The sequence below is a fragment of the Ctenopharyngodon idella genome, chromosome 18, assembly GCF_019924925.1.
Source record: "Ctenopharyngodon idella isolate HZGC_01 chromosome 18, HZGC01, whole genome shotgun sequence".
Classification (NCBI taxonomy): Eukaryota; Metazoa; Chordata; class Actinopteri; order Cypriniformes; family Xenocyprididae; genus Ctenopharyngodon; species Ctenopharyngodon idella.
In genome coordinates this window covers 28,466,615-28,491,508 of record NC_067237.1, presented here as the reverse complement: position 1 = coordinate 28,491,508, position 24,894 = coordinate 28,466,615, and the positions used below count along the sequence as shown (strand labels likewise).

Here is a 24,894-nt window from a genome sequence, read left to right as displayed (position 1 = left end):
ATCAAAAAATTATCATTTGCGACCATTTTGGTTGCAGTCTACAGCCCCGGGGATAGAATATACAGTTTGTACAGTGTAAAAATCTCACTCCATGCAGTGAAAGTGAATGACAAACAGTGGCTTTCAAGTTCCATAAATGGCAAAAAAGCACCTTAAAGGGTTAGTTCACCCAAAAATGAAAATTCTGTTATTTATTACTCACACTCATGTCGTTCCCGTAAGACCTTCATTCATCTTCGGAACGCACATTGAGATATTTTTGTTTAAATCCTGATGGCTCCGTGAGGCCTACATAGGGAGCAATGACATTTCCTCTCTCAAGATCCATAAAGGTACTAAAAACATATTTAAATCAGTTCATGTGAGTACAGTGGCTCAATATTAATATTATAAAGAGACGAGAATATTTTTGGTGCGCCAAAAAAAACGAAATAACAAATTATTTAGTGATGGCCGATTTCAAAACACTGCTTCAGGAAGATTCGGAGCATAATGAATCAGCGTGTCGAATCATGACATTTCCTCTCTCAAGATCCATAAAGGTACTAAAAACATAGTTGAACTATACTCTTTAATGGTACCATAACAGTAGTCATTACAACTCATGTGTTGTATATTCTAAATTACTTATGAATATAAATGAGATTTTGGAAAATTATCTCATAAAATAGTATGACTTTTGTTATTTTTGGAGCTTGACAGTTCTTGGTCCCCATTCATTTTCGTTGTATTGAAGTTCTGCTAAATTTCTAAATTTGGGTTTAAAGAAAAAAAAGTCATATATGCTTGTAATGATGTGATGATGAGTAAATGATGCACTAAACATGCATGAACTATTTATTTGAAATGCAGATAGGAGGAATAGTATACACTATTGTTCAGAAGTTTGGGATTTAGTAATATATATATATATATATATATATATATATATATATATATATATATATATATATATATATATATATATAATTTTTTTTTTTTTAAAGAAATGCATACTTTTTATTAAGCAAGGATGCATTAAATTGATCAAAAGTGACAGTAAAGACATTTATATTGTTACAAAAGACTTATGTTTCAAATAAACTTTCTATTCATCAAAGAAAAATGGATCATGGTTTCCACAATATATTAAGCAGCACAACTGTTTTAAACATACTGATACTATTAAGGAATGTTTCTTGAACTTCAAAATTTAGAATATAAGAATGATTTCTGAAGGATCATGTCACACCGAAGACCGGAGTAATGATGCTGAAAATACAGCTTTGTCTGACAGGAATAAATTACATTTAAAAACAGAAAATAGTTCATTTAAATGGTAATAATGTTTCACAATATTACTGTTTTCACTGTATTTTTGATCATATAAATGCAGCCTTGGTGAGCATAAGAGATTTTCAAAAACATTTTAAAAATCTTGCCAACCCCAAACTTTTAAATGGTAGTGAATGCACATTCTCTTGATTCTCAGTAAGAATAAACATGACGCTTGTGCATCTTTGCATTATACAAGCAGCACAAACACAACTACAAAGTAATGAACTAAGACCAATTACCAAGTTGGTAATCGCCAACTATTAATGTCAGTGGTTTTAATTGTCTGCATGATAGAATTATTGTAAGCGTACATTGTGTACTCTCTTCAGGGAGGTCTTACAGTATAGTCATCTCTGCACATGAAATCAGGATGGGAGAACATATATTGTAATTAATTTCATTGGAAAAACACAGACTTCACTTTTAATGCTTGGGATTCAATTATTTAAACGATCCCTCAGTAGTGATCATTAAAAGGGCTGTGTTATGCTATATTAGGGTCACTTTGTCATGATTTGTTTCTGCTGTGGTTATAGTGTTGTGTCTGAGTTAGTGAGTGAGTGAGTGTGTGTGTGGGTGGTCATGACTCGTGAGTGTGGTGTTTTGCAATCATGAGATAAATGAATACACACTCACGTCACAGAGTAATAACCATTGGTGGTGGCTCATCTTTATTGTCCCCACCAGTGTGTTCTGGCCTTTGTGAAAGGCCAGTGGAAAGAGGGAATCTATCCCTAGAGCTCAGTTAGGCCACAGACAGCCCCATAAATCCTCTACTCTAATACTCCCAGATTCGCCTGTATTGGCCAAAGCACCAAATTGGATGCTTTGCATTCTCGGCCTGCTTCACTTGAGACACATGCTGTCTAGAGTCTGAACCACAGACACCCCTTTTGTCTTTCTTTCTGTGATTCTTATTCGTTTGACATCGCTCCTTCTCTGTTCTTGTCTTGATGCATTGTTAGATTCTGTCATAAAATTAGAAATAAATAGAAGAAAATTAGACAATTGTTGATAGATAGCAAGAGTGTGGTTCTATAAAATTAATGTGGCTAGAATAGCTCACATAATTTGGTCTATAATGAGAATTATAATGAGAAATTCTATGACTTTTGCAGTCTTTGTGTCTTAGCAGATCAGAGTACAGTTTGAGACATTTTTGAGATCCCTTCTTAAGCTTTTTGGGGTGTTTTTCTCAGGGGAAATTTTTTATTTCATTGTAAAAGATATTAAAGAGATCTAATTTGTAATTTTTCTTTCTTATATTGCCGAACCACTTATGTACAATTTATCTGTTTTGACAGATTTTTCTGTCAAAGATCGCGCCCCTCCATTGACTACTATAGTAGGAGGAGAAAAAATACAATGGTAGTCAATGGGGGCGAGATCTGCTTGGTTACAAATATTCTTCCAAATATCTTCCTTTGTGTACAGCAGAACAAAGGAATTTATACAGGTTTGGAACAACTTGAGGGGGAGTAAATGATGACAGAATTTTCATTTTTTGAACTATCCCTTTAAAGCATCATCATGTTTCATTTGCTTTTTATGTACAATAAATGAATATTTTTTCCATTCCACTTCCAAAACACAACAGGTCTATTTTCTTTTTCCTTGCAGTATCAATTGAATACTACCAAAGATTAAATCAACATCTGACTTTATTTATTTATTTTTGTGTGAAAGTTTAACATGGCTTAATATCCCTGGTTGTAAATTGGTGTGTGGTGTCACAGGATGCAGGCTGTTGTAAATGGCTCATTGATTTTCAGGCGAGTTGGACTCGAGGGACGTATCTGTCTCTTTGCTCTAGCCTATCGGCTTCTTCATTAGCGAGGGGCTGTCGATAACTGCATGTGTGTGAAGGTAGCCAGAGGCCCGCTGATGAGGGCAGGGCAAGAGCGATGGATGCTCGGCACACTCTGTTTGCTACCGAGTCACAGCTGTCTGAGCGGCTCTACATCCATATGCATCAAACACTTCTCGCTGAATATCACAGAACAGATACGTTTACGCTGCATGGCATTGAGAGCGTGGGAAATGAGCTGTGGACTATACAGCTCCCGACAAACTTTTGATATAATGAAAAGCGTGGCTTGTGTGTCCTGGAATCAGTGTTTTTACTAACTTTCAGTGACATTTGAACTGGTGTTTTTACCTATAATGTATAATTTAACATTGTTTTAACAATAAAGATGAAATTTAGCAGCATTTAAAACACATTGAACATCCATAATGTGGCTTTTCCCCAGTGGAACACAATAAGCAGTGGGAAGTAATGAAAAGTAGGGCTTGATTGATGTCTTTGGTTTAAATATTATTAATGATGACACTTCATCATAAGGTTCAGTCTGTTAACAATAGTTAATGCATTAGGTGTCATGAACTAACAACAAACATTTTTACAGTGTTTATTAATCTTAGTTTGGCAATTCATGTTTGTTCAAATTACTGTACATTAATGGTAATTTATACAACTTAAAGGGTTAGTTCACCCAAAAATGAAAATTCTGTCATTTATTACTCACCCTCATGTCGTTCTACACCACTTAGACCTTCGTTCATCTTCAGAACACAAATTAAGATATTTGTGATGAAATCCAATGGCTCAGTGAGGCCTCTATTGAGAGCAAAGCCACTGAACCTTTCAAGGTCCATAAAGGTACTAAAACATATTTAAAACAGTTCATGCAAGTTCAGTAGTTCTACCTCAATATTATAAAGCGACGAGAATATTTTTGTGCGCCAAAAAAACAAAATAACTTTTCAACAATAAACTGCTGAAATCACGTGACTTTGGCGGTCCGAGTCACTGATTCGATTCGTAAAGCTCTGAAGCAGTGTTTTGAAATCGGCCCATCACTATATTGTTGAAAAGTCCTTATTTTGTTTTTTTGCCACACAAAATTTATAATATTACGGTAGAACTACTGAACTCGCATTAACTGTTTTAAATATGTTTTTAGCACCTTTATGGATCTTGAGAGAGGAAATGTCATTGCTGTGAATGCAGGCCTCACTGAGTCATCGGATTTAATCAAAAATATCTTAATATGTGTTCCGAAGATGAATGAAGGCCTTACGGGTGTAGAACAACATGAGGGTGAGTAATAAATGACATTATTTTCATTTTTGGGTGAACTAACCCTATAATTTTGATAATGGCTTGTCTTCAAAAACGAAGACAATTTGACGTTCGTCGTAGGAGAAGTCACACTGCAGGACTGTGTGCCAAATCTTTTGACACTGCCAGAATATTATCAGAGGTAAAATTTTATCGCAACGGTCCTTAATCGGCTGTCAGTGAACATGTCAAACTAGCGATCAAAGACTGCAGATTTTGGCCTAGGATTATAGGAATCTTTTAGGATTTGCAAAATTTGTCTCAGATGACCAAATCGTGGCTTAAAAAAACAAACAAACAAAAAAAAAACATTAATTCCCATTATAAAGCTTGGAAGGGCCAGGATGTATTTTAGTGTAATTTCGATCGTGTTTGGCTGAAAGAAGAAAGACATGTACACCTAGGATGGCTTGAGGGTGAGTAAATCATAAGATAATTTTCATTTTGGGGTTAACTATCCCTTTAAATTGAATTTACACTTATATCAGAAGTAATTTATTACAGTAAATAATAGGTAAACTGTCTACCCTAAAATTGCATGGGAGTATGATAATACCTAGTAGCCATGCACTTTAAAGAATGAACAAATTTAAAAATGATAAAGGTGGTTCACTCAATTTACACTGAGCTTTTTGACCCAAATTGCACTTCTGCCGTGTCCATGTTATCATTGGCCAAGGGGTTTTCTCCAATCAGGCTCCGCACTAAACCATCTACCTAATGTTGGCTGCCGTGTTTAACGATTATGCCCCTTAAATAATGGAACCACATGTAATGTCTTGGAGGTAATTGGATCGTTCCTCTCACTTCCTCTCAGGGGGAAAAGAAAAGCAGTGTTGAGATCCAGTCATGAATGCAACATTGTTGTCAGCCTGAATATCCCTGGGGAGAATCGCATTATTAAAGACACCTTTCTACTGACTTCCATCACCGTAATCACCCACCGTCTCTGGATTGCCAGGTTATTTGAATATCCCATTTGCAATTTTTAAAGAATCTCTTGTTGACAATAGTGGATAATCCTATTGTAACATTTCTTCTCATTCTGCTTTTGCCCAATTCTGTGTTAATCCGGCACGCACACAGAATCCACACAAAACTCCAAAAAGCTGTTTTATTAGATGTACAAATCTATCTAGCTATCCATATATCCATCCATCCATCCATCCATCCAAACATTTCTATCTATCTACCCACCTATCCATATCCATCCATCCATCCATCCTTACATCCAGTTGTGGCCTAATGGTTAGCGAGTTGGACTTGTAACCCGATGTTTGCGGTTTGAAACAGTAATATAATGACGTGATGGGTCATTTTTTTGTCCAAAGGCTTTAATAATAATAAAAAAAAACTTTAAAAAAAATCAAAGATATGACATCCAAAGTGTGTAAGGTAGTACAGTTAGATCTCTTATATTGAATCCAAAAGGTTTTAATTATATTTTGCTACATATAAAGGTATTTTAAAGATTTTGAAGTGTCAAAAGGTCATTCGGTTTAACCATCCAAACGCCAATACAGCCATTTCATTTGTGATTAAAATATCTTAAAATGTAATTAATGTATATATCTTTTTTTTATTCTGGTATGATTTTATAACATCATATATCAACATAGTGCAAATGGTATTAAAATTATGTGTAGAAGTCGTTGCTTTCTTATGAGAAAGAATGTCCGGAAAAATGAATTTCATTGATGTCATTCGGAGTAACCAATATAAAGGGACCATTTTGGATCAAGTCATGCGGTCAATATCATGTGACAGGATGTGACATCATTTAGACACCTGCAAAAGACCACATCGTCGTGAAGCAAAGTAACTAACTCTCTCTTAACTATTTGAAAAATTCATGTTTTCACTTGCTCATACGCATGTCCCGAAACATCAGGTCATTCGGTACAACCGCTATAAAACATGGAAAATGTTGTAATATTTTAAAAACTTGTACTAAATATAAAATGCTTGATTGTCCTTTTGCTAGCGAGCTAGATATCAGCCTGTTAGCATTGTTTGGAAATATCGTCATTCGGTATAACCAAAAGTGTCATTCGGTAAAACCGAAATTTGGTGACAAATATGTTCGTTTTTTATTATTATTTATTTATAAAAATTATTATTATTATTATTATTATTTTTCCATACTGACTTTAATCAAAGCTTGTTTTATTATTGCGAATAATTACACTTAATTTCATTCTCTAAACTGCCTAGGCATGGCAGCACTCCATATTAGTGTGGGGGCTTGATGCTGCAGTCCATCACCACAGGGCAGAGGACATCTTCATCTGTGAATAGACGTGCACATCAGATCTTGAATCATTTATGAAGCTCGCCACTGCCCAAGAGAGCAGCACCAAACAGGATTTATGAGCGACTGCCGTAACTCAATGACGACTCTCAGCCAAAGTCTCCCATTATAAAGCAATATACCTCCGGCCTTGCTTAGTTTATAGCCTGTGTCACTTTGCAGTCTGTCTGGGTCTTTGTCCTGGGATAATGGACCAACTGTGCTGTAAGGTCACCGAAGTGCATTCAGGTGACGGGAAGGTGAATTTTAGATTGTTTCCTGAGCATCTTATCGGAATGAGATAAGGAGAAAGCATGGTGTTTGTTGCTGGTTTTCGGGATACGTGCAGAATAAATGAGGCTGCCAGTTGCGCGGAGTGTTTGTGCAGCAGGTAGCTTTGCATTCTGGAAGCAAATGAGAGGCTTAATGCGAATTGCAAAAAAGATGAATGCGCCCGTGTGAGCTCAGGCCTCTGAGTGTCATTTGTTCTTTTGTCATGCGTTTTCATGGCTAGAATAATACAGGATTGATGGGAGTGATATTAAAGCAGCGGTGAGATCCCTCTCTCTCTCGGCACTTATTCAGAGATGCATTTGTTTCACCTTTATGCAACGCTGTGGTTTACAGTCCCGTCAAAATCCCTTTATTCCAAACGGACAGGACCTGAGTTAGTCATCTCTAGTTTAAAAAATCAACCTTAAAGGGATAGTTCACCCAAAAATGAAAATTTTGTCATCATTTACTCCCCATCAAGTTGTTCCAAACCTGTATAAATGTCTTTGTTCTGCTGTACACAAAGGAAGATATTTGGAAGAATGTTTGTAACCAAGCAGATCTCACCCCCCATCTGCATGGATCTGCATGTTTACAAACATTCTACCAAATATCTTCCTTTGTATACAGCAGAACAAAGAAATTTATACAGGTTTGGAACAACTTAATGACAGAATTTTCATTTTTGTGTAAACTTTCCCTTTAAGAGGAAAACAAGTTTTAAAGCCATTTTTGACTTGTTTATTCCCTGTTGTTTTTTGTGTTTTCACAGCAACACTGTACTAAAATACCTATATAATTATTTTTATTCTTTTCCCACTTGTCAAATGTTTAACTGTCCTTTTACCTAAAACATTTCATTTTATGCCCTGCAAGCGCTGGTGTTTTCTTTTTGAAATGTGACCATTTCTAAAAGACTTAAAATGCTGTACAAAAGACACAGGACACCAAATAGTCCAAAAAAAGAGGGTTTTTTAAATTATATTTTTTCATAGAAAGACTGTGAACAAAATGTGCTGTTATGCCCTGGTGTATTGAGTGTGGTTGCTAAGGTGATTGTTAGGGTGTTGCTAGGGTGTTTGGGGTGGTTGTTAAGTGGTTACTTTCTGGCTCAAGTTAAAAGAGCCTATCCTCAAGTCTTTGATATTCTGGTCTCTAGATATGGCTCAGATCCCTCCTTCAGTGTAAGTCAGGGTTTTTTCACCTCTTTAATCATCTTCCATTTGGAAACCATAACCAGCCTATAATAACACACCTCTACTTAAAAAGGTATAATTTTTATCTGTAACACAAATAGTGCAGGTTTATTCAAATCCCTAAGTGTGCATACCTGCACCCACATAAGATTAATATTTCTCCTTTAGGACATTATATGTATGCAGTGTTTGATATGAGATCCAGGGAGCATGTTTTGACACTCATCTGTCTATAATTAAATGCTTTTTTTCTTTCTCTCCACTTCTCTCTCTCTTTGGTCTGGTGAGATTAAAGTGGAGTAAAGGTATTGATGGACCTCCTGTGAGGTTATTGACTTACTCCACTGTGGTTACTGTAATCAGCTTGATGAATTGGAGGAGAGTGAACTAGCAGGGATGAACAAGCAAACGTGGCTGCAGTTTATTTCTGGGACTGTCAGTTCTAAACACACCTCCACACAAAGGTCGTGATTTACCGAACACATTCGTTTTTGTAACACTTTGCCTCTGCGCCACTGGAGCTGTTGTCATTAACAATTCGGTCCGCCTGTTGAATCTAATCTGACTAGTACCCTAAAGCGATTCCATTTAGCTGAACAATTTTTATTGGTTACTCCATTCAGTGCTTGATTAGAAATCCTACAAAACTGATGTATGGTGTAGGTCATCTGGAGGTGTTTCAACTTTTAATGGCTTAAATTAGGTGCTAGAAATTAAATTTTAAAAATCAAGACACAGTGAGCCATTTGTGAATAAAGTTTAGAATGAGAAAGATTTTTATTTTAAAGGCACAATATATAAGATTTTTGGATTAAAATATACAAAAACCACTAAAACATTGTTATATATTTTGTTGACTTGTGTACTAACATTATCCCAAATGTTTCCAAGAATGTTTAAATCCAGAGAAATAAGCAATTTTAACCAGGACACGGATCGTGTCCGTGTGTCGCCTATCAATGACATCATACCTGCGTTACCCTTGATTTTACTTTGTAGAAACCTAATAATTTTATTCAGCAAAGACACATTAAAGGTATAGTTCACCCAAAAATAAAAATTCTGTCATGATTTACTCACCCTCAAGTTCCAAACCTTTATGAATTTCTTTCTTCTGCTGAGCACAAAAGAAGATATTTTGAAGAATATGGGAAACCAAAGAGTTGATTGACTTCCATAGTAGGAAAAAAAAAAAAACAATGTCAACGGGGCCCAAAATATCTTCTTTTGTGTTCAGAATTAATCTCAGCATTCAGCATTAATCTCAACAATTACTACTACAACTTTACGATCAAAAGTTGTTAGGTTAATGCACTATGAACTAACATGAACATATTTTAGGGGTGTAAAGATACGCTCAACTCACGATACGATATGTATCACGATATTTTGAACAAAAAAAAAAAAAAAAAATTCAAATAACATATTTATTTCCAAAACATTAAACAATTTTCGATAACTTTGTTGTACATACAACTTAAGAATTTACAATACTTCAAGATTTAATTTAACCTTCTGTATGTAAATTAACAATTGACTAGGTGTGTCACTGAACAATTAAACTGAATTTTAAAATGAAATTAGAATTAGGATAGCTGAAACCTAAGAGAGAACTTCTTAAAGCAGTAAAACAATGGTGACACCAGAATAAAAATATTCATGATTCTGAACTTAAAAATACAGAATTATACTATACAAATAATGTAGGCTTTTTTACTTGTAAAATCCGACATTTGGCATTATCGGGACTCACAAATATAGCCTAATTTCATTATTATACATTCAACATTAAATATAGTAGTTTAATGTAGTACTGTTACTTAATGGGTTAGTTCACACAAAAATGAAATTTCTGTCATTAATCATTCAACCTTATATCGTTTCACACCCATAAGACCTTCGTTCATCTTTGGAACACAAATTACAATATTTTTGATGAAATCTGAGAGATATGATTCGTCCATAGACAGCAATATAATCAACACTTTTAAGGTCCAGAAAGGTACTAAAGACATTGTTAAAAGAGTCAACGTGACTGCAGTGGTTCAACCTTAATTTTATGAAGCGACGAGAATACTTTTTTGCGCAAAAACAAAACAAAAATAATGACTTTAATCAACAATCTCTTCTCTTCCCTGTCATTATCCTTATGCAGGTAATGCAGTAATCACAGTGAAGGCTTTACGTCCAAAGTGTTTACGTCCAAATGCCAGCTCAGTATTGGCCAAAGCTGTACATGTGAGCAGCACAACACATGCGTGTGATGCTGACGCAGAAGCCGGCCAATAATGAGTCGGCATTCTAATGTAGAACCTGGAAGCGCTGGACGTAAACAACGTATGAGAATGGCAGAAGAGAAGATGTTGAATCAAGTTGTTATTTTTGTTTTGTTTTTGCGCACATAAAGTATTTTTGTCGCTTCATAAAATTAAGGTTAAACCAATGCAGTCACGTCGACTGTTTTAATGATGTCTTTAGTACCTTTCTGGACCTTGTAAGTGTTGATTATATTGCTGTCTATGGACGAGTCATATACCTCTCGGATTTCATCAAAAATATCTTAATTTGTGTTACGAAGATGAACAAAGGTCTTACGGGTGTGGAATGACATGAGGGTGAGTAATTAATGACAGAATTTTCATTTTTGGGTGAACTAACCCTTTAAACTCTGTAAACTTTCATTTTTTCTAATGCAGTACACTCTCGCTTTCAGTGCAGGCATTCGTTGAATCTCTTTTACACAAGCCACTCACAAAGATACTTACACGATAAGAATAAACAGTAGCACTTTATTTTATTTTACTATGTGTTTATTATAATAACTGCAGTAACTGGGTAATAACTAAGTACTAACCCTAAACCTAACCTTAACTCATGTAGTTACCTTATATTACCCATTACTTTCTTAGGTAAGTACACTGCATGTACATGTAAGTGCACATACTGTAAAATAAAGTGCAACCGAATAAACAAACTAAATCATCATACTAACAAAATTAAAACGGGATATGGTGAGTTATGTTTTCAATTTGAGGAGTGCCGCTTTAAATGATATTTGCGCTTTTACATGGAGGAGAGCCGCTTCAGCACGAATGCACTTCAGATGATCAAAGACAGTTCTAATCGCAAAGTGTGTCAAAATGACTATTCCCAAACTTTATTAGTCCATCCAAAAATTTAAATTCTATCTTCATTTACTCACTCTCATGTTGTTTTCTCATGTCACGCACACATGTACATTTGAACGTTTGTGTTTACTACAGTATGTGCGTTGTAAATCTGTTTATCATATAAAGTCATTGAAAACTTGGAAACCTCAGAAAACTTGGATCTGGATTGGACCACTCGATTTATTATTTTTACGATGCCTTTATGACCTTTTTTTTAGATCTTTTAAGTTTTAAATGGAGGGACAGAAATCTCTCAGATTTCATAAAAATATCTTCATTTGTGTTTGAAAGATGAACGAAAATCAAATTGGTTTGAAACGACATGAGGGTGAGTACATGATCGCAGAATTTACATTTTTGGGTGAATTATATTTATAAATACAGTAAGCTGAGTCATATCGTACATATCGTCGCATTTTTATATCACGATATAATGATCTTTTGTTACCCCCCTAACATTTTTATCAACTAACATTAACAAAGGTTAATAAATGCTGTAAAATATATTGCTCATTGTTATTTTATGTTAGTTTACTGATTGTAAAGTGTTACAAAGATTCCTTTTCAAATAGATGCTGTTCTTTTGAACACGATTTTCACACACACACACACACACACACACACACACACACACACACACACACACACACACACACACACACAAAGCAACACAAGTTTTAAACATTGATAATAAGAAATATTTCTTGAGCACCACATCAGCATGTTAGAATGATTTCTGAAGGATCATGTGACACTGAAAACTGGAGTAATGGCTGCTGAGGATCACAGGAATAAATTACATTTTAAAATGTATTAAAATAGAAATCACGTATCTTTAATTGTAATAATATTTCACAGTATTATTGTTTTAATTTTTTTTTCTCTCTCTCTCGATCAAATAATTACAACCTTGGTGAGCCTAAGAGACTTCTTTTCTTTTTCTTTTTTTTTTTTTTCCTTTTCCTTTTGTTTATTGATGTCAACTCTAGTCCTCAATTTTAAGCTATTTTTGTGTGTTAGCTGCACTAATGGTTATCTCCCATTGCTTTTTACTCATTACATTGCCTAGTTGTCGTCTGAGGATGATGTCTTCTTGCTGAGTGGCTGCAGAAGTTAGAGTTCATATCAGTTCATCTCTCAACCTTACCTTTACTATTTGCCAAGTAACATCTGAATGAATGGAACTCTCACCTTCCGTCTTTCATTATCTTCATTGTAAGTAATTGATTATTCTCTATAATGAGCAGTAGAAATACTTAAGTCTTAGTTTCCATTATGAACCCCATGAACCTTTACTCCTTGAGGACCTCTAATGACCACAGGCCACTAATGAGTCTCTCCTGCAAACGGTTGTTATGGCAGCAGCATGCCGTCGATGCCGCGTGTGGACATATATCGACTTGTTGCTGCGCTCATGGTGTGTTATAATTGTAGTTTGTTTGTACGAGGATGAGTGACTTGCTGTTTTGCATTTCTCTGTTTTTTCTGCCATATTTTAGGAGTAAGGTTAGTCTGAATGCAGTCTTACATATCCTGCATAACAAGCGCTGGGCGCATGTGTAAATGTGTACGTGCCAAAGTGTGAAACAGTGTATTTTTAGTTTCTCCCAGACTGTGCAGAGGAGGTGCAGAGACTGCTGGATCTCAGCCCAGACTTCCAGCTCTCGAGTGTCTAATAATGTGTGTGAGTGTCCGTCCGTTTATAAGAACAGCATCCATAGTGTCTGGATAGAAAGGTTGATGTGCATTTTTTTTTTGTATTATCTCGTGTCATTGTTGTAAAGGTTTTTGACAAAGCTGTGCGAGGTGTTGCAGACTGGAGTGAGTTGTATCTGTAATGCATTTTTTTCTCTACGGCCTACCTTACGGGCCCACATTTGCCCGTCTTATAAAATTACAGAACTTTTTGGGGTTCAAAAGTGGGGCAGTGCACAATTATGCAAAGTTCTAGATGAAGGGTTGGATTTCAGAGCAGTGATGGCTTTATTGAGAGAGTATCTGATGATCGCAGGTATCTGTGTTGGTTGGCAGGTTTTGAGGTTTCTGATGAGACACACTATCTGATGGAACGGTTTATTTAAGGCAAATGCTGGGCTGGCTAGATCACTAGCTCACATTACTAAACATCAGCCTTCGTTGCGCTCCAAACCAAGAGACCTTTAAAGTGAATAAAGCTCATTTGATTCCATCCTCTTGTCATATCATTTCTTTGCTCTTTTGAAATAAGAGTTTGATGTATTATGTAGTGTGGCTCTTTGAAATTCACAGTCCAAGGCTTTCTACCTTGTCTAACCAGACCATTACTGAGTTGCAGATTTGGACACTGACGTGTTCACATGTTGACACTTATTCAGTAAAACACAGCTTGCCTCACAGTGTGAGCACATTGCCAAATATTAACCAATAATAATAGTGCATTAACATATAGAAGTGTTAAAGGTACAGGTGCAAATTGTTTATTTATTTATTAGAGAGTTAGTTCACCCAAAAATGAAAATTCTGTCACCCTCATGTTGTTCCACAACCGTAAGACCTTCGTTCATCTTCAGAACACAAATTAAGATATTTTTGATGAAATTCAAAAGGGACTTGACTCGCCCATAGACAGCAATATAATCAACACTTTCAAGGTCCAGAAAGCTACTAAAGACATATTTAAAACAGTTCATGTGACTACAGTGGAAAAACCTTAATGTTACGAAGTGACAAGAATACTTTTTGTGCGCAAAAAAAAAAAAAAAAAAACCAATATCTAGTGATGGGCGATTTCAAAACACTGCTTCATGAAGCTTTTGAAGCTTTACGAATCAGTGGTTCGGAGCGTGTATCAAACTGCCAAAGTCATGTGAACCATTGAAATTTCAAAACGTTTCAAAGCACTTATGATGAAAACGAAGCCTCGTTTACTGAAATCACGTGACTTTGGCAGTTTGATATGTGCTCCGAACCACTGATTCGAAACAAATGATTCGTAAAGCTTTGAAGCTTCATGAAGCAGTGTTTTGAAATCGCCCATCACTAGATATTGTTGAATAAAGTCGATATTTATTTATTTTATTTTTTTGGCGCATACAAAAACTATTCTCGTCGCTTCATAACATTAAGGTTGAACCACTGTAGTCACATGAACTATTTTAAATATGTCTTCAGCACCTTTCTGGGCATTTGAAAGTGTTAATTATCTTGCTGTCAATGCAGGCCTCACTGAGCCATCGGATTTTATCAAAAATATCTTAATTTGTGTTCTGAAGATGAACGAAGGTCTTACAGGTGTGGAACGACATGAGTGTGAGTAATTAATGACAGAAATGTCATTTTTGGGTGAACTAACACTTTAACAGGAAGGTTGACAGAGCGATAAGGGGAATGGGTTTGGGACATGACTCAGGAGCACAACAACCTCTTTTATGACATGAGCGATGCACATCACTCTACAACATTGTTCTGACATGGTCTGTTTACTTCTAAGGGTGAAAGAAGAGGTGAATATGGGCATGGGCAGTTTATGTAATTGATTTGCTGATATTTGCTTTAAAGTTGCCATGAAATCAAAATGGACAATTTTGTTTTTAATGGAATATTGGAGTGTTTATTATAAATGATTTATCTGTGCACATCATTGTTTTTTAAAAATTCAAGTGCCCTCATAATCTGTAATCAAAATAACTTTCCCTCTTTCTTGCAATGACATCTCTTCTCTGATGACGTGTTCACCGACGTGAGGGCGGGACAATTTCCCCACCTGTCACTCACAAAAATAGCAAACAACAATGATCCATTGATCCAATCAATTCAAAATCAAGTCCCACCCTACATTTTCTTTTTTTCTTTTTCAAAAAGCTGTTACACACTTGAATATACATGACAGTGAAGAAAGGATGCATCTGTGTCAAAATCTGTTTGGAAAGCTACTATGAAATTGTGAAAGCTGCTCGTTATTTAAAATAGCTAAAATGCAGTCAAACTAGCTACTAAAAATAATGAGCTTGGATATATTTACATTAAAAACAACAGATAAAGTCAGACAATATGCTAATTAAATTAATTTAAAGAGCCCCTATTATACAATTTTAAAGATTCTTAATTCTGTTTTGGAGGTCTCCTATAACAGGTTTACATGCATCAAAGGTCAAAAAACACTTTCATTTTCTCATAATATACACTGCACATCACCACATTGTTCGATGATTCTCAAACGACTCGTCCGATGCTTCAGTCTCTCTAAATCCCTCATTTCCTTGAGCCTACTCTGCTCTGATTGGCCGGATGGCCCAGTCTGCTAATTCGTCTACCGCTTACAGCACGTGCGGAATCAAAACGCCCTTTACTATGACTGATTCTGATTCAGCTTCGGAGGCGATTGTACACACTGTAAAGACAGTAATGATGCCGTCGATTTTACCATATCAATCCGACCGCGAGTTCGATAATGAAACATTGGATGAACTAGTTATTCAAGCCGGCGACATACACAATATAAAACACAAAACTACGTATTTTGAACACCCAGTAGAAAAAATAAACATCAATAATTAATCGTACTTACAGGCTGTGGAGCAAGTTGGTCCAAATAAAGTCGGCACGATCCCATCTTTAATGAATAGGTTTTGTAAATCCCATTTAGACCTCATGGAGATTTGAGAAGCAATCGTGAAAATGTTATTCTGCTGTTGTATCGTTGTGGTAATTTTAACCACTGACTCTTCACATCCTCATCCTTTGTAGAGGTCTGCAACCGACCCGAGCCCAATGGGCCCTGAAGAACTCGCGGGTTTCGGGTCGGGTTCGGGTTAAGGTTTCATGAATAGCTTCGGGTTTGGGTCGGGTTCGGGTCTTTAACTGAGAAAAACTATATAGTCTGTTATATAAGTCTTGCGTGCCGTCTTCTGTGCTGTGCTCGAAAGCATATTATCATATTAACATATTAACTGGTTTGTGCATGTGATCTCGCTCTCGCGCACTCTTTCGGCACGACACTCAAACCTCTGACTAAGAGTGTGATAAGGCAAACAATTACTGAGGGAAAGCAGCACAACGAATTCTACCGAATAACAGTTGAGCCAGCGGATAGCACAATTATACACAAGCCTCTAAAATTACTACACAATAATGTGTATGTGAAGTGAACGACTACTGAGAGCTGCCACAAATCAAATAACCGCACTGCCGTCTCTGTCTCAGAAATCAGAGCTTTGTCAAGAGTAGGTCTACTGTAAAATACTACATCATTTGATATGTATATTTAAATGTTTTAAACATTGTATGCTATCATAGACGAATAAGTGTAATTTCATTCATAGAGTTTACACCAGTGGTCTCAAACTCAATTCCTGGAGAGCCACAGCTCTGCACAGTTTTGCTCCAACCCTAATCAAACACTCCTGATCCAGCTAATAAAGGTCTTCAGGATTACTAGAAACTTCCAAGCAGGTGTGAGTTGGAGCTGGTTGGAGCTAAACTGTGCAGAGCTGTGGCCCTCCAGGAATTGAGTTTGAGACCACTGGTGTAAACTCTATGAATGAAATGAGCCAAACGCGTTCGTAAATCAAATAGCCGCGTTTCTCTTGCGTCTCTCAGAAATCAGCTTTGTCAAGAGTAGGCTACTATCACCTAAAACACTACATCATACACATTTTGTATTATTTTATTTGATATGTGTATTTAAATGTTTAAAGTATTGTACGATATGATAGGCTACATGAGTGCGAAAATTATTAATGAAATGAAGCGCGATAGCATGTCAAATGGCCTCTGTGCGTCTTTACTACTACTTAGCCTGATGTTTCTGTCTATTTAAACATTGTACGATATGATCTTGTCATTCAACCAATAAATAGCTCAGCAGTTACGTGTCTTATAAAGCTGTCTTGGCTTATGATAGCAAGAATGGTACATCTCTATAGCGACGGATTTCGGGTTTAGGTTTAGGGTTCGGGCTTTAGTTTAAAGCCCATGCAGACCTCTAATCCTTTGGAAGTGTTTACAAAGAGAATTTGCTTTTGCAGAGCGGAAAACAGCATCTTCTTGACATGTGTACAACATGAACCAGCTACAGAGTTTGAGGGCGGGTCAAAGTAGACATTGTTCGCGGGCAGCCAATGAAGACCATAGGCGGGCATTAGGCAAATGTGTTACCCAGTGACATGTGGCCGTAACGGAAGTGGGATTCCTAACGATTCGTTTAAGCGATTCAGAGTCGATTCTTTCTTTTGATAGACAACTAGATTTCACATTGCAAGAAAAGTTAATATTCGAAAAAGCATAATAGGGGCACTTTAACTAACTGAATGAATAATGAACAAATAATGAACGAATTTGTGAATCTTTTTTTTTTTTTGGAGTGACTGATTTACGTAAACGTTTTAAACAAAATTATTCAAACTATTTAACACAACATACTATGTTCTGGGAGGGTGTTTTGATTATCACCATCCACTCTTAAAAATAATGGTTCTTTATTGGCATCGATGGTTCCATGAAGAACCTTTAACATCCATGGAACCTTTCCATTGCACAAAAGGTTGTTTTTTTATATAGTGGAAAAAGGTTCTTTAGATTATTAAAATGTTCTTTACAATAAGAAAATGGTTCTATCCGGGCTGCAATGTGATATTAAATGCTACTGTAAGCAATTTTGTCACACTACATCACAAACTGTGTTTGTTGCTACTGCTATGCTACTGAATAATGTATCCAAGTTAATACATTTAAATAAATGTTCCTTTAAAAAATTCTGTATATTTGGCACAGCATTGGGAGTGGTTTTTCTCTTAAGTTACACACTGGAGATTTAGGTTAACCATGGTCATATATAACTGAAAATAGTGCCAGAATTCATTCTGTTCTGTTCGAGTCAAAAAATCCCAGCATATATTCCAAAATATTGTATGTGTCAAAGAGTGAATCCCTGTCTTTGTTCTCGAAATGTCATTCCATGTTACAGTACCGTTTCCTTCAGGGAAGAGTCTCAGACTCCGTGTGTGCGGGGGTTGCACTGCCGAGCGCTCCGGGTGACAGAACAAAAACCTGAATGTTCCATTCCATTCTGTTCTGTTCTGCCCTTTTCTCAAACAGAACCCAGCATCCTGTCAGACCTCTTGCTCATGTTTGTTTGATGTCACCTTTTGGACCAGAATCAAGGCTGCCAGAACAAAATTTTTCTTTAGTATGAAAATTGAGAAATAATATATTGAGTGTTAGTACAACACACAAACCTGTTCTGTAGTAGTTTATTTGACCACTAACTGTCGCCATTTGCAGTATATTTGTTCGATCTAATTCTTTTGATGATCAAGGTCTGTGCATGAATGTGTGTGAAGTTACATATTTAGTCCTGTAGAACGTTATTCATTAAAACTTTTTTAAGTGTAATGAAATAAAAACTGAACTATACAGTACATACACAGTATGGCCAGATAATGCTGGTTTACAGTAATTAATGTTTTACGTTTAATTTATCCTAATCTCATTATCAAAGTTGCTTTGATCATGATCACAGATACTTTGATGCAGTGCTTAACTAATTAAAATGATTTATTTTCTGTTGTTCTTTTTATAGACTTTGGCAACCGCAGCAGAGATTTTCCAAATGGAGCATCAATGGAAAGATGAATTTGAAGTAAGTTCTTCTACAACAAGTGTGTACTGAACATTTACATGGTGCTACAACACATACAATTACATTCTATTTGATTTTATATTTCGAATCAATTCAAGCCAGTTTTATTTTTATTGCCCTTTTTGTAATACATGATGGCCCGGTTTCACAGACAGGGCTTAGCCTAAGCCAGGATTACACCTTAGTTCAATTAGGATATTTAAGTAGCTTTTATAAACATGCCCTAGAAAGAAGCATTACTGGTGTGCATCTTGAATCAAAACAGTGGCACTGACATATTTTAAGATATGTCAGTACAAGTTGCTTTCAGTTAAAACAGCTCAAACATGCATTTTAGTCTAGGACTAGTTTAATCCTTGTCTGTGAAACTGGGGGATTGTTTCATAGCAGCTTTACAACAAAAAAAGGAGGCCTACTATACCCAGTGAGCTAGTGCAGTGGTTCCCAACCTTTTTAGCCTTAAGTACCCCCATAACCCCATCAATAAGGCTCAAGTACCCCTTTATCAACACTAAATACACACATATTACATTTTAATATCTTAAATCCAGCATTTGATAAAAAACAAACATAAACAAGAGATAAAATTACCACTATAACCAGTAGGAAGGCTGGCAGAGGAGCACTTATTGGATCATATTAGTCATTTCCACTCCCTAATATAGTTTTTTTTTTTTTTTTTTTCTTCACACAGTTTGCTTATTAATGTATATTTAGACATTATAAAACCAAACAATCAATTTGATCACTTTTAGCTCTTTTTTGTATTGAAGTATAAAGTGGGAAAAGTCACAAAATCTCATGAAAAACAATAACTTTTTTTTTTTCAAATTGTGAATGAATTACATAGAATGCGAGCAATGAGTGTCTATAATCACTGAAGTTGTCAGTCAGTTCAGCGCAAGCTCACTGATTTCGGCACACTTGCGAACGAATCTAACTAAAGTGCACAATAAATCTGTAATTTACAAAGCATTTACGTTTTGTTTGTTATAATGGGTTAGGGTTAGGTTTGTGAGCATGTAAACTGGCACTAAACAGAAAACTAGATTCTCACAATCAGTAAACTTAAACACCTCTGATTGGCCATTACTTTCTACAGACATGCCTGTGATTGGCTACAATACTGATGATGCTGGGGCTATTGATGGCATTTCTGGCACCAAGCAAAATCTAAATCTTTTAGTGTACCCCCTGAAACCTGCTCATTTACCCACTAGAGTACGCATACTCATGACCAATTAGTACATATTTTACTAGGTGGCTAATTTGTATGAATTCGTATGACCTCACTCATACGAATTCATGTGATTTGTCTACACCCCAGTGACGGGTAGGTTTAGGGGTAGGTCATTCGTATGAATTCATACGAATTTGGCAACTCATAAAATATGTACGATTTACCAAAAACGTACAAATTCATATGAGTGAGGTCGTACGAATTCATACAAATTAGCCACTTCGTAAAATACGCATGAATTGCCGTGAGATCGGGTTGGTACCACTGGTTGGGAATCACTGAGCTAGTGGGATGACTGTTGCAAAGAAAAGGTGTTAAAAGGATAGTCCTAAAAATGAACAGTCATGATTTACTCACTCTCATGTTGTTCCAAATCAGTATGATATTCTTCCTTCTGTGGAACACAAAATAAGATATTTTGAATAACATTTGAACATTAAAAAAACACCCCACTGATTTTCATTGTATGGACAAAACAATAGATTTTTTTTCAAAATGTCCTCCCCCTTCTGTATTCCACAGAAGAAAGTAAGTCATACAGATTTGGAAGAACTTGAGGGTGAGTAAATGAAGGTAGAATTTTTTTTTTTTTTTTTTTTTGTGTGTCAGCTCTTCTCATCTCTTTAAGGTAAAGTGAGGATCTGCGAATCTGAATCCAAATAAACTCAGGGCTGGTTATCGAAAGGTCGCTGGTTTAATTAAAGAACAAGCAATTACCTTGAGCAACCTACTTAACCCTAGTAGTATCTGCTGTACTATATTAGTGCAACTATACAAATAAATTGAAACTGAAAGGGTTAGTTCACACAAAATTGAAATTTCTGTCATTAAGTACTCACCCTCTTGTCATCCCAAACCCATAAGACCTTCATTTATCTTCTGAATACAAATTAAGATATTTTTGATGAAATCCAAGGGTTCCTGAAGCACACATAGGCAGTAATGTCATTGCACCTTTTGGGGTCCAGAAAGGTATTAAAGACATTGTTACAGTGCTACAGTGGTTCAACCTTAATGTTATGAAGCGGTCATACGCAGTTGACGTAGTGAACTCAGTTCAGCGCTTCCGTGTTTACGTCTGAACGCCGGCTCAGTATTGGCCAATACTGTTCACGTGAGCAGCACGACTAGCGTGATGCTGATGCAAGAGTCGGCCAATAATAAGTCAGCGTTTTGGCGTAGAACACGGAAGCTCTGAACTGCGTTCACTACGTCAACTGCGTATGACAACAGTTCAAATTGTTAAATAAAGTCGTTATTTTTGTTTTGCTTTTGTGCACAAAAAGTATTTTGTCACTTCATAACATTAAGGTTGAACCACTGTAGTCACATGGACTATTTTAATGATGTCTTTAATACCTTTTTGGACCTCAAAAGGTGCAATGACATTGCCGCCTATGTGTGCTTCAGAAACCATCAAAAATATCTTAATTTGTGTTCCGAAGAAGAACGAAGGTCTTACGGGTTTGGGACGACATGAGAGTGAGTACTTAATGACAGAAATTAAATTTTTGGGTGAACTAACCCTTGAACTGAATATATAATTGAATCTGCCATGAATCCCACATTTCTTTGGTATTGTTTACATAAGACATTCTTGCATTAAAAACAGCTACATAAAATAGAATGCAGGGACCTCAAGACATTGGCTATTTTTAAATTGACATGCTCAAAAATAGTGAGAGATGCAATGCAAAGGCCAAAGATGTCTGTCTGAATGTGTCTAGCTGTAGCGTGGTGCTTTAAAGAGCATGAATTTAAATACTTTTCCAAGAGGGTTTTACAGTGCAACAGCAAACTGTCAGCATACTAATTAAAAAACTGCTTCTAAAAATATCAAAATAAACTAGCCAAGCTCCATAATCAACTGGCTGGCTGTTGGATGACTAGTCATGACCCATCTCTACTCACAAGTGACTTGTCGCTACGCAACCATGGTAGTCTAGGTAACATGCATAACATCATATCCCATGGTTCATCATGGTTCTTTTTTAGCCAATCAGATTGCATATCCTTACTGTCCCAGTTATATTCAGTTAAAAAAAAAAAATTGTATCAGTTTGCATCCTGCACATTAAAGTTTATTTTAGGCAGCGGAAGAAGACATCTTAGATGACTGACTAGATCACTAGAATAAAATCTGACATGTTATACAGATTTTTAATTAGATCATTCCAAATGAAGACCGCCAGTAGGAGACGTTTTTGAAATTGATAATACCTCCACTCGATTTCACTGCTAAATGCTTTGGTGTGCTAGACCTCTTCGTTTACTTAAATGATATTAAGATTCATTAAATTAAATGCAAACAAGTGAATAAATAAATTGACAATTAAATAAATAAACAACCTCATTGTACTATGGCCAGAGTGTTTTTCCTTTTGTGTGTATTTGAGTTTGTATTTAAGTGAATGTGTTGCAGCTTAATGGATCTAATTTCACTACCCACACTCCCTGCAGATGTCTAAAGATTTGATTTCACTGAATACACATTCTGCATTTCTCCCGCGGATTTATTTTTACTGTAGACACGCACATCCGCACGCACACCCACCATATGCTGTGAAGGCCTAAAAATGCCTGCCCCTGACAACACTGACGGTCCAGAGTGGTTTAACATCAGCAGGTTATCCTGACCACTTGCTGTAAAACCTGGCATGACCAAGCTTTCTTTAGCTCTCCCTAATGCATTTCACAGTTGCTATGAAGCAAATGTACAACAGTTCAGATCTGTGGAACACATGTTGTATGCATGCTTGGCTTAGTACAGTGATGCTGTCACTCTATGATTTGGATGATGGGTAGGTTTTCTGAGGACACGTCAGAGTCGTACTGTACGGGTTTAAAGATCTGGGCTGGTATACACTCTTAAAAATAAAGTTTATTACATCTATGGTTCCATGAATAACCTTTAAAATACATGGAACCTTTCCATTGTACAAAAGGTTCTTTATAGTGGAAAAAGTTTCTTTAGATTATTAAAATGTTCTTCATGAAGAAAACAGTGGTTCTTTTAAGAACTGTTCACTGAAAGGTTCATCAGTAGCACAAAAATTGGTTCTTCTATGGCAACATTGCGAAAACCAGACCAAAAAATCTTAGGTTTGAACCCCATAAGTGCATAAACTAGAACTTTTGTACCTCTGAGATATTCAGCCTCAAGTTGCAATCTAACATTGTCCTTGTTTTATTTATATTTATTATCTGAACTGTTTTCAATTTTCTTATTTTTCTCTTTCTCTGCAGGAGGACGATATAGTTTACTTTAATGCCAAGGATAATGTGAGTATATAATTCAAGACTCTTCACATCAAACTTCAGCACACAGACACACTCAGCGTTTTTTCAAGCACAGATACTATATCAAACTTGAATGCAGTGAGCTCTTTGGTCCAGTTATGACCATGCGTTAGAGAGTTTATGTATGAGTTATTTAAGGCAGTCAAGAGATGATCAGAATATATCTTCTCCTCGGTTGACGCACACTCGGCTACACACCTTTTGTGCACCATATATCTCAACTGCCAATTAGTATGAGTGTGTGTAAGACACATGGAGAGAGCGTGTGCATTAGATTGTGTAAAAGTACAAGGCGGAAAGAACAGGCAGAGGGAACATGTAGAGAAAATTAGGCTTTATTCATTCGTGTGCAAAGCACGAGTTTGGAATATATACAGTACCTGTTTTATAAGATGATTATATTAATAGATAAACTGGCAAGAAATTTAGTTTGATATTTGATTTAAACTGTATTAAACATTATCTGTTTGAATATATGAGATTTTGTTGGGTTTTGATTAGTGACAAGAAACTGATCTATCGGGTATTGTCATCATTTACTCATCCACATCCCATACAACTTTTTCTTCTGTGGAACGCAAAAGGTGACTCCAATTTGTGAATTTGCAAACATTCACTGATGCTCAAGAAGGCAACACGATGCATTAAGAACTGGGGGGAAACTTTTGAAAAGAATGATGATGTGTAAGTTTAAGTACTGTAAGTACTGCCCTCCAGGAGCTACAGAAGATACTTACATGTTTCCCAAAAGACAAATAAAAAAAAAGTACAATTTACCCCAATCATCAAATTTAAAATGTTTACACCCCCCTGTTGCCTTCATGAGCATCAGAGAACGTTTTCACCTTTTGTAATAGTTGTGTATGAGTCCCTCAGTTGTCCTCAGTGTGAAAAGATGGATCTCAAAAGCATACAGCCACAGTTGCAAAGGGTTCAAATATGCAGAAGATGCTGAAAAACCAAAGCATGTGCAGGACCTGGAGGATATTTCTGAAGAACACTGGGCAGTTTAACTGCTCAGGACAAATAAGGGACTCATAAACAACTATCACAAAGCAAAAAAAACAGCCATGTATCATATAGGTAACGACACACAGTAATAAGAATCAAGGGTATGTAAACTTTTGAACAGGTTCAGTTTTATAAATTCAGCTATTATTTTGGATTATATGTAAACATCTGTTATGTGCTATGTATGTGTGTGTGTATAAGCAATAAGGTACGAGAGGCTGTGCTGTATCGTGAATAAGTCACGGCTAAAGGGCGTTGTTAGGTACGGCGCAAAGCGGAGTGGCTGCAACCCCTTTAGCCGTGACGTGACTTATTCATGATACAGCACAGCCTCTCGTACCTTATTGCTTTTATA

General features: G+C 36.2%; 1 protein-coding gene across 2 annotated transcripts in view; it reads left to right on the top strand.

Annotated features, from left to right (window-relative positions):
- Positions 1–24,894, top strand: part of LOC127500200 (voltage-dependent calcium channel subunit alpha-2/delta-1) — a 127,581-nt gene that overhangs the window by 26,708 nt on the left and 75,979 nt on the right. For both annotated transcript variants that reach the window (XM_051871165.1, XM_051871166.1), the window contains exons 4-5: positions 18,929–18,988; positions 23,475–23,510. In XM_051871165.1, coding sequence (XP_051727125.1) covers positions 18,929–18,988; positions 23,475–23,510 — 96 coding nt within the window. The remainder of the gene's footprint in view (positions 1–18,928; positions 18,989–23,474; positions 23,511–24,894) is intronic.